This window comes from Atta colombica, unplaced genomic scaffold (genome assembly GCF_001594045.1).
Source record: "Atta colombica isolate Treedump-2 unplaced genomic scaffold, Acol1.0 scaffold126, whole genome shotgun sequence".
NCBI classification, from domain to species: Eukaryota; Metazoa; Arthropoda; class Insecta; order Hymenoptera; family Formicidae; genus Atta; species Atta colombica.
In genome coordinates, this window is record NW_017259213.1 from 444,822 (window position 1) to 457,063 (window position 12,242).

Consider the following 12,242-nt stretch of genomic DNA (forward strand, 5'->3'; position numbering starts at 1 on the left):
TCTCTATCCGCATGCCTCGAATAAACGTGTTGCAATTGCAATGCCTTTTCTCTCGCGCTATTTTTACGTTCGTCACGTTGTGCCGCGGATATCCGCTATAGCTATACATCCGAGATATCTCGGTGAACTCTTATTGAGGCAACTGCAATTTATTTAATTCTGCTTTAAAGCTTACATAATCCCGATACATGCGGTCGATTAAATATTATGCTCTCAGAAATAGTGCTATTGATTAACTTACGCATTATTTATGCAATGCATTATGTAGCTTGTTCGAAATAAGCGATTTAATTTCTATTTTAATTAATGAAACAGAACGCGAACGAATATATTGGCATGTGCAATGTACATTAAAATGAGCTAATATCGGCTGATATAAAATTCATGGATGTATTATGCTGTAATTGCGTTGAAATTCTCTAACAAGTTGCGTTCATGGAATTTGTTTAATTTTAAAACCGTTTTAAATAGAGGAACTTGCGAATATAAAATCATACAGCCAAATATCACATAAATAATACATCGCGTTTTCCTTTTTCTTTTGTATTTTCCCGGTGGCTGACGCGATATATCGCCACGTGAAAATCCATCGGAACAATGTTTCTGACGTCTGAAGTACCATCTCCTTCGATCATTCTTGCTCGTTCACTTCCTGAAGGGAACTATTCTTGGGAACTAAAAATAAGCGACTACTTTAACACGTGCAGTGTACACTGATCGTAACGTAACGACGTTGCAATACATTCGAGTCCAGATGCAACTGCTACGGAAGGGTGTACGATGCGACAGATACAAATGAGAAGTTCAAGTCTCAACTCACGGCGATCTGAGATAAATTTTCTAGTGCGACAAAATACGCGAGAAACTTGAATAGTCCTTAATTGAAAATATGTCACTTTATCATAATTTCATGTGAATATACACTCTAGAAATTTTTATTTTAAACAGAGATTAGAGCAAAACGGAATATATTTATGATAGTATATATGTATAATATATATTTATTTTCTTCCGAAAATATTTCAATTTATAACGTGCATTGTATATCATTAATTATTATGGACTGTTATTGGAAAATGTTGATAATTATATTTTAAATAACATTTTGCGGAAATAATATTCTATATGTGACAGCACGAGTTAGAATTATGGTTGTTCTTTCTTTTGATTTTTAAATAACAGAATGTCGATCTTGTGATACTGCACATGTGTTTAATAAAAAAATATTGATATTTTTTCGTTTCTATTTCCTATTTTTGTTTTCGGCATTTGTTTTCGGATTTCGCTATCTCGCGAATATAAATAAGAGAAGTGTATCATAGTGGTGCGAAGTGCTTCAAGGTTGTAAGATTTATTACATGTAACACACACTGACGCGGATGGAGCGATTTCGTTTCGAAGGGATAAGAAAGGAATTGAAATTTATGATCGATACGTGATGCGTGTTGTTTGGCTGGATGGTCTGCGGTAAACAATCAAATGCGTACGTGCCATAGCATGATTATTCCGCCGCATCGGGTATAATCGAAAAAGATCGCGTATATATGTTTATATATAATCAAAATATAATGATTTTTTTTATTTCTTGCAGACCTGGTTCTTCACCGACAGAGATGACCCTTATTTCCAAAACCAAACCAGTGAGTATTTATTAATAATTTTTTATTAAATTAATTTTGTATAATTACAAATGAGTTTTTTAATTATTTAATTGTTCGTATCTACTATTATTCAGTTGTGCAATCTATTTCAATTTTTTTATGACCTGACTTCTAATCTTGTTAAAAAATTTAATAAGAAATTTAGTATATTTAATTTGTATAGTTTAATATTTTAATAAGTCAAACAATCAAGATATGAAACAATAAATAAATTAATTGTTAATTAAAGAAATGAAAAATTTGCTTTGTTATGTAATGATGCTTTTAATTTGCTATGATATAATTTCATTTTTGGTTTTGCTAGGATTTACAGTATAATAATAAAATGCATAAGATGATACTAGAGATCGATTTAGAATTAATTACATATTATATGAGTAATTGAAATAATATAATTATTTTAATTATTTATATATAATTATAATTATATAATTAAATCATTATATTGCATTTCATATATAAAATTGTCTGCCATTTGCAGAACGCGATATAAAATTATAGGAGAATTCTTATTTCAAAGCAAAATACACATTTGATACTGATAGTAACATAGAATAATAATATTACACATATTTTTCAATTATAACATCGCACAACTAATCGAGATTGCATTTATATTAAGTTCAATATAATGCTTTTTTCTCTTCTCTTGTTTATTTTCATTGCCTTTTAGAGACAATATCGCCGTTATTTTTTCCACACATAAAGAATTTATTCCGATTTATTTCAATTTTTTTTTGCTGTCCTTAGTTTGCAATGCGATTGTAGTAATATTAATATGGAAATTTTGTATTTTCAAATATCATGCATAACCGCTTCATCGACTGCAGTTTTATAAAGGAAAATTTATATAAGCAATAATGGTGAATGTTGTCACGTTGATCATCTCAAGATTCTGAGAACATCTGTCGCTGTACGAGAACGTAACATTTTCCTCAATAAATGGTTCTATTAAAAAACCCAAGCGAAATACGTATATTTCCTGTGTAAGACACGGATAATTACGACAGCAGGCTTAATGGTCGCTCTCATTTATGCGATAATTGCTGGCGAAATGAACGTGTGTGCAAGAGCTTGTTTCGTTCATTCGTAGGAGCCGAATTGCTCGTCAATCATTTCGAAAGTTTAGTCATATCCGCGTCTCGGTCATCCGTACAGAAAGTCGAATTAAAGTGTGATTTATTTGGATAATTGCTTGGAGCACCTCTAAAGCGAGAGCGGTGAAAAAGTGTGATATGATTTTTATTTGTTTTATTTCATCATCTAATATTATGAGACATAATATCTATCGTTTTTTTGAATAAAATAAATGTTTTAAGCAAACAAAAAGATAAAAGCTAAATTAATTTTATAAATTTTTATAAATTTGTAAACTAAAATTTACTAAATTCTGCTAATGCATATTTTTTTACCTTTTTTAATTTTTAAATTTATGAAAATATTTTAATCAAATTAATGTGCTGTATTAACTTTAATTGTATTTTTATTTTTGCGACGCAACGTTTTGAATTGTATAACGTAATATGTGTAATAAGCTTGTTGTATTTCCAAATGAGAAAGATAAAATTATTTCGTTATGTACTTGATTTTGTTTTCATTTAAAGATATCTTTTTATTTGAAAATCTTATCGTTTTATTAATTATTATATTTGCGATGCGAATATGTTAACACATCAGTATTGGGTAATTACTTACTGATCGAGACACCGAGTGTCCAATAAAGAGAAATTGATGTGTCGAAAGAGGCAGAGGGCACGTGTGCGAGCTGTTCGATAAGTTCCACGATATTCTACATAGGTACATGTTAGACCGGTTTGCAAACTCCGCACGCAAGTACGTTGCACGAGCTGCAATGATCAATAGATCAATCAATCGCGCCGATAACCTCTTTATATGTGAAAAGTTAAAGCGTCATCAGGTTCTTGAAACAAATATTCGATGTTTATAATTAGATTAATAAATAAATTAACTTTATTAACTGTTTATTAAAATAGATTAAAATTAATTACAAAAAATTATTTGTTTAAATTAATTGTAGTTTACATTTTTAATCTTTGTTAATGTTCTTTTTTGAAAATTTATTACTGCATTAAGAAATAAAAGTGCACTCGTTTTTAATTGATTTCAATAGGAATATTTTTCCTTTTACTAAAATTTATTTAAACATAATTATGACAGATATTTTCTTTCGTGTTTAATTCCGTTATACATAAAATTTAATAAGAATTTTATTGAAATTTAATGTAGCCATTTCTAAAATAAATGATCATATCAAGATTTTATTATTATTGAAGCAAAAATTTTCGTGTTCTTTTTGCAAGATAATCGCGTTTATCGTTTGCTTTAGTTGCAAAGTTAGTTTATAATAACTACGGCGTATTCTGACCGGCGATATCATTGCCAACCTACTATGGAGCCCAATTGTACCCTCGGGCGCGGATGTAGATGACGAGCAGGCGGAGAAAGCGGATGATGAGAAATGGCTAAGGAAGGACAGAAAGATGCACCGCGAATGTGAATGATACAAGTGGACGAGGTGAAAAACAAGTTCTCGTTATTTCGGTCATCTGGACAATGACACTGTTCTCGCGACCGAATGCAAGAAAAGAAACGAAAGAAAGCAATTGTAAAGGGAAAATATCGCAATTATGAGACTTTCGCACGCGAGATGAAATGATATTGAAGATTCATTTAAATGATGAAAGTGTCGAATGCACGACAGTCGTAGTATTCTTGTATAAAAAAGATGAAATCGCGCGGATTACTGTAACACACGCAGGCGTTCCTATAATAAACTCGATATTATTTCATGCTTTGCTCATAACTCGAGCCACGCATTAGTCACGAGCGGAGGCAGAAGAGGCGTGGGTGGACGCAGGTCCCGAGGAGGATAATATCGGGTGCGGAAGGTTGCAGGAGGAGGGATGAGCACGCGAACCCTCGGGCACCGTCCGACATTTGACCTCACCACGCGCTCTGCACCGGTTTGCACCTCCGCATCGGCCATTTCTCATTACCATTTCTACCTGACTCGAACTCGATCCATCCTTTGCGATTTATCCAGGTGTGGATGCCGACAATCTTACGCGGGAGATCTCGTGTAATGACACCATAAACAATATATAAAATTTTTATATATTTATAAAAATTATATAAAAATTAAATTGATACGTTATTAATTACATAGTATTTGCTTACTTTTTATTCAAATTTTTTTTATTAAGAACAAAGTATTATTACTTATCGATGTATATTTGTATTTTTACTATGATAAAATTATTATATAATTATTATGTTTTATAATAATTGAAAAGAATAATAATTGTATTATTCTAAATTATAAATATAAATATAAATATCAAATGTCTTAATGTATGTTCTAGTTGATATGTTGTAATGTATCAACGACTCAAATCTTGTTGAATGTTGTTACAAGTAAGTCAGTCACATTACGACTAAAGCACGGACTAATAAATATGATCGTTATGGTAATGAATTTTTACTTCGAAATTTTTTTCCTTTTTATGTATAATTTAATTTAAAATAATTCTTCGAGTACGATTAATAAATTATTTTCGATTTGATAGTTTGGTATAAAGGATACCCCATGTGCATATCATCGATCGTGATACAGCCTCTTCTCGAAAGGAGAATGGTTCTCGCTCCTGAAGAAGCGAGAACCATCAGCCCGAATTAATTAGACCGCCGTAGCAGCAGCTTACAAGGATGATTATTAACCTCTTAATTAATTGCACGCCCACCCTACATTCAGCTCCCTTTGCTTTCAGATGGCCACATGATCAACACTAAGTGTTCATCCTCACACAATCGGCGGGCCCTTTGTTGCAAGATGTCGGTGGAATTCGACAGATTCCTTGACAGCGGTCGAAAGTGAGTACTAATTTTAATCTTCAAAAATTTAGCAAATATGTCAACAAATATCTAATACTAATAAAATTATAAAAATATAATATACAGAAACATTACTTCGGAAAAGTAACACGTTACCATAACCGTTACTTTTTATAAAAGTCTTGTAAAAAGTTTTATAAAAAGCTATCGTTATCCGTTATTAATTTTGAAAAGTGACACATTATCATTGCCGTTATTTAGAAATTAACGTCAGTTTTTTTTTCATTATTTTTCTATAATATTAAAGTAAGATATTGAATTAAAAATTTACAATTTAATAAGTATTAATTGTATTTTCACAATTATTACTAAAACTTAACATTCTAAGCTTATAGCTAATTTTCTTTACATTAAACTTATTATCTAAGAAATCTTTGATAATTTTTTAAATATATGCTTATGATAATTATTGAATTTTTTTTTCAAATTATTGAATTTTTTTTATTACATATGTTGGTAGAATAGATTTGAGTAATATAAATGGGAATTTGCTAAAAAAGAACTAATAATTTTCTTGTACTTTAGAAGAGGAAGTGTCGTACTATATTCGCAAAGTTAGCATGGGCTATTTTTATTTTTTATTTTTTAGTATAAGCGAAACTTCCTTTGTTTTTGTAAGGAACTGTAAAGCTATATGAAAAGTGCTATTGAAACTGTCATTATTCTTTCATATTAATAAAATTCATATTAATAAAAATATCATACTAACTTCAGAAATTTCTTCTGCACTTTATCTTATACCATAGATTTAGCGCCCTAATAAGATTACTACGCAATTGTCTCGCATGGGAAGGAACAATATTATCGCAATCTATTCTTGGAACAATTATCCGATCTCGGACACATCGAATGATCCGATAAACTGGGAAGTATACCCGGTATATCGCCGTCCGGACAAATAAATATTACTGGTAAAGAGAGCTTTATGTCTGAGTTATCGAGTTTATCCGGTTTCAGACGTGCTCTTTTCTTCGAATAATCCGAGTCTTCAGTATCGATTCTTGGTATTTCATATATTGATACTACTCGATATTCGTCTGATATAAGACGTATCCTATTCTATGTCGCTAATGTATATATACGCATTCATAGCGAACAATGCATTCAATGGCACGTTACATTCTTTTACAGACATATGAAGTGAAATATTGATGATTTCGAATCGGAGATTTGTGCGATAGATTATATCTGACAATGAGTAGATAGGTAGATATAGGTAGATATAGATAGATACATTCTCGGTGGGAGAAAGTATTACATACTTCTTTCTCGTATATGAGATTGATATGTGACGTCGCTGTTCGTTTGACATTACGAATGAGATTGAGCTTGACATTTAGCTCGAGAAATTTAAATCAATTCGCTATTCTTTCTTTCAAACGAATCCTTGTTAAATGTCCGATTTTGAGTTTGACGAAACTTGATAGATGTGTAAAATCAATGATACAATCAAAGCTATAAAGCTATATTTTATAATATTTCTGTTGACGTCATGTCTAACAATTAAATTTCTTTAATAAGTTATATAATATCTTAATCTCGTTTAAGAAAATTTTTCTAATTTTTCTAATTTTAATATTCTTTTTATTTCTAATTTGGGTTTTGTATTTTTCTGTTTTTAAATAATTTTTGAAACTAAGTTTTTAGATATTTTTAGTATTTAAATTATTTTTTCGGAGAATTTATAAGAAATTTTAATATATTTAATTATTATGAAGTTTTTAGTGTATTTAATCAGTATTCGTAATATAATCTATTTTCCATTTTAACTCGAGCGTACCGTTGAACCTAGAATTTCTCGAGCATGCTTTTATTTTCTTTTCTCTTCAGCCGAACGTATATCGAACGTATAACGGATGCGCATATCGCGCGCGCTCTGAACAATCTCGGAGTATGAAGAGATGTTAATGGATTTGCATAGGTGCGTTTTTCAAGTGTGGAAAGCGATAGCCGATGTATTAAAAAAAAGGAATATGGTTTAAATGCGACTACGCATGGGCAAACTTTGGTAACCCGCCCGGGATTTCCGCGTTGTTTGCGTACGAAAGTGTTATTGCTGCGACTTGACCATCGAAATTTCATGTTTGCACAAGGTAGCTTAAACGCCGACTGACGTACGCGGTTCTACACATTCACACAAACACACACGCCGGCCACGCATCGTCAAAATATTATCTCTATGTGAAGTGGTAGCGCCTAGAAAAACACATCTAATGGCTTGTTGCCGTCACAGACTCCGTCGCAAACCAATTAACGTGGTCGGCTTTTCCTTTCATTTCGGGAAAGACATCTTTTTTAAGATTTATTTATACGTGCGTACAGTTTTAACCAGAAGAGAAATTCGGCAATGTAATCTTTTTAGACTGTTATTTCAATTTTCTTCTTTATATCGAATTTATGATCTTTTCTTTATCAAAAAATGCTGAAAATATATAAACAATGTTTGTTTTTGCACAAAACTTTGCATTACACATGTTACGCATCTGATATTATTAGAAAAATATGAAAAATTTTGCTACTATCACATTCTTTGTTGGTATTGAAAAGTACCGCTTGCTCTACTGTATATAAGTAATACTCTCTGTATACGTGTTTTATTACGACGTGTTTTATACGTTCTTTCATGCTCGTAAAACAATAAGCTTTTCGTTTTTGATCTTGTATTTCTATATTCATGTACCGTCACACATTTTCTTTAGTTTACTTGCTTCACTGTCTATCTAAACAGGCGGTTTAAGTACCGATGATGGATTGTTATGGGAAATTAGCTTACTGAATACTCGATAGACAAGTCCTTACATGCGTTAAACTATTTTAATTACTTGTTTAAATAATATCTCTCTTTCTCTCTATTATTTTTACACTTGTTATTCGCATTTGTGGTATAATTTCTAAAAATGTGGAAACAATTTACACAATATTCTTGTGCATTAAAACCAAGACGTTTGTTAGGATTGTTAGGAATGTTCATTTAAAGCAGTTAATATCACTAAATCTTTTTGATGAATAAACACGCATTTTTCGTGGTTCTCTTAGGCTATTTCAAAATGGCTCACAGGGAGAGAGAGAAAGAGAGAGGGAGAGAGAGAGAGAGCATTCCTTTGTGCTCTTTCAAAAAGTCTACGCTACGATATTCTGTATAGTATGAAAACGATGAGAAGAAAGAGGAAGGTAGGGAAGGAGGGTAGCGGTGTCTCTCATCGAGCTCGTCCTCATGTCGAGACAGGCGGGGAGAGATTAAAGAGGGAAGTGGTACCAGCTGGCCAGGAGGAGACGTTTCAATCTCTTTCTCTTCCTTCTTCTTACCAACTACTGAAGTCTTTCGAGAGGGCATCGAAGCATCGAGAAGACGACAAGAGATAGCCGGAGAAAGGGAAAAAGTATCTCAAATGTCACATGCGGGTCTGCTGTGTTTCTTATTGCTCTTCCCGTGTTTAACTACCTTCCTTCTACGGAAAATCTATCTCTCATCTTTCCAGATTTATTTTTCTTCCTATTTTGCATATATATTACATGAAAAAAAGAAATAATGTCGAAGATTTCACGAAAATAAAAGTTTAAATAAAAATATATTAGATAAATTATAAATAATTTTTCAGAAAAATTCATTTGCCATTCTTTCCCATACGAAACAATTACGTGGATAATCTTATTAGTATGCTAAATGTAGAATATGTGCGAGATAAGTGCAGAAACGGATGAGAGAAATTTTCACTTTATCGCTGGTCTTTATTGTAGGAGAGAAGTAGTTTTAATTTTCTGAGATACCGCTATCTGACACGTTATAAACTCTGTATTATTACGTCACGATATATAATGTTACCAGAAAATATAACAACAAACCACATAAATTTAATTTTATATACATGGAGACTGAAGCACTATTTTTGCAGCAAATTATATTCATTGTGCAGTTTATGTTAAGAATAATCTTTCTTGATGTTTATTGAGAACATTATTAAAATTTAATTCGATAAATGTAATGAAACGATATTTACAAGATATTTACTATTTGCATTATTTTATATTTGTATTATACATTGTTTTTACTAAAAATTCGGTAAATGATAGTTTAAACAAAGTAATTTGGCAAAATTTATTTGAAAACGAAATTAACTGTGAAATAAAAATTTAATTTTCAGTTTTTAATTTAATTGCACTATATATCTTTATTTAAAATAATTATAAATAATAAATATTATAAATAAAATATTAAATAATTTTTTTCAGAACTTATGATATGATTAAAGATAAAGACTTCAGATTATAAACAAATATAACACAAGTTTACATTGAAATGTTACAAACAGTATCAAGCTGAATCACACTAATTAATAAGAATAATATACGAAAGAATAATATCCATAATTTTTTACTATTTCGGCAAACAAAGAACAAATTTTTTAAAAATATTTTTAAGAAATATTTTTAAGAAATTTAAATTTTAAAAGTCTTAAGAAAAAAATAGATAAATCATATCTTTATAAAGTTTAACAAATTTAAATATATACTCATTAGTTTAAATTTCTTGAAAAAGAAACGTATTAACAGTTATACGCTGAAATACCATTAATATTTTTAAATAAATTTCATAACTGTGAGATTAATTTGACTAAGATAACACATGTTTCTTTTTGAGGCGTGGAATTTCAATGTTTTACTGCTGAACGCGTTACGACTTCTCATCCGTTTAAATTATCACCGACAATTTCACACTTTGCTTCGTTCAATTATACAAACGTTTTACGCATAGCCACTTAGATCCTTAGTGATAAAGAACTGTGGAGTAAATTACGAAACTTTACATTGGAATACATTCTGATGATATTTTTAGAAACGAATACTCTCTCGAAAGCAATTTTATTAAAACTTGTATTTCTATTTATTTTTATTTTATCCACTTTTATAATTTTTAACAAAGAATTAAATTCTTTAATTTAATTTATTATATTTTAATTTATTATATTTTAATTTTTTCAAATTTATAATTTTTTTTTTCGTCAGTATTTCATCATGAAATTAATTTGCAATATAGCTTACAGTATATGATAGTTGCTGGCAAATATAACTATTTTGTCTGGTAAAAGAATCTCTACAGGCTAAGAAATGCACGCTTCAGATCATCTTATCGTATCCCAGACAAGGCCCTACACAGTTTGCACAACGATATCCCCTATCACACGTTCAAATAATACTTTTTCCAAGAAGCCTTAATCTGACATATTCGATACTTTGCAATCTTTTAACATAGCATAAAATAATATTTGAGCATCCTATATTTTGGGGAAAGTCGGATATTTCTTATCAGAAATACAGTTTTTAATCTTTATGATTATTTGAAACATAAAATTTGAAACATAAACATGAATCTAAAAATTTTATTTTCCAATTTTTATGTATTGTATTTGCAAATGTATTTTATGTTTAGTATAGTGTTTTATGTTTAGTATTTATTGTATTTAATTTTGCATTCATTGTCGTTTAATATGGCGAAACGATTAAGAAAAGTGACATATCATTTACGTTCACAGTAATTTTCAAGCAAGATCAATTTTGTAAGATCTACTTTATATGCAACTTTTCAAAATCGACAATTTATGGACACTTTATTGAATTGCCGCGATATACATATGTTAATATTGATACACGCATAAGTGCGCATTCGCATGTTGATCTCCACTCGAACGCACTGACTTCAATGAGTGCTACAGATTACAAGAAAATTCTTTTTTTTTTCGTATTACATTTCTTACGCTCTTTTTCTCGAGTACCGTCGCTTCGAATGATCTCTTGGTAATTACGGATATCCTTGGATACAATTATCCAGCGCCACGAGCGCATCGGGACAAAAAACTTGCACCGCTCCTGGACGTGGAGTTGCCGCAATGGTTAACGTCGCGTGACCGCGTATTATACATATACAGGGCTGCCGGTAATGCCGCGTAATAAGCGTTTAGAGATGTCGGTAGAACCGCCTTGTGCTTTTCTCTTTTTTTTTTTGTTTTCCGCTACTCACCGTTCTTACCGTGATTCCATCCCGTGGGCACTGCGCCCTACATGCGTCTAGATTTCTCAACACCTTAACATGATAAATTATACTTGTATGTTTCTATTATACCGAATCTGCGTTTATTATTTTAATCATGCTTTTTTTTGCGATTATACTTAAATCATTCATGTACTCTACTTTCCTAAAACTATCGAGTTATTTATGAAGCAAGAAACTTATCTTTCTGGAATTGTACTCATTTTTCTGTAATTTGTAATTTGTAATTCGTTTCGTTTTCTGGTAGGCTTAGTAATAGCAATTATATTCAAATTCATTCTTGGCTTCTACCTTCTTAAAACTATCGAGTTATTTACTAAGCAAGAAGCTTATCTTTCTGGAATTGTACTAATTTCTCTGGAATTCTATTAATTTGTAATTTATATAATTCGTTTCATTTTTTTCTGGGAGACTAACAGCAGTTCTGCTGGTGCCTCATCATTTGTGTATGCTTTGTAATTTCTCTATACACAATTAAATAAATAAATAAATAAAATCTTTAGAAATTATTTGTAAGATACTCTTTTTTTTATTTATTATATAAAGGATTTATTTTACAATTTGATATAATTATTATACAGGAATTGAAATTTTTGCACTAAAAATGAAAAAAGAATAATTTA

At 30.6% G+C, this 12,242-nt stretch overlaps 1 protein-coding gene across 1 annotated transcript in view; it reads left to right on the forward strand.

Moving 5' to 3' along the window:
• LOC108695124 (fringe glycosyltransferase) overlaps positions 1-12,242 on the forward strand; it is a 118,672-nt gene that overhangs the window by 14,969 nt on the left and 91,461 nt on the right. The window contains exons 3-4 of the mRNA XM_018204884.1: positions 1,592-1,640; positions 5,450-5,552. Coding sequence (XP_018060373.1) covers positions 1,592-1,640; positions 5,450-5,552 — 152 coding nt within the window. The remainder of the gene's footprint in view (positions 1-1,591; positions 1,641-5,449; positions 5,553-12,242) is intronic.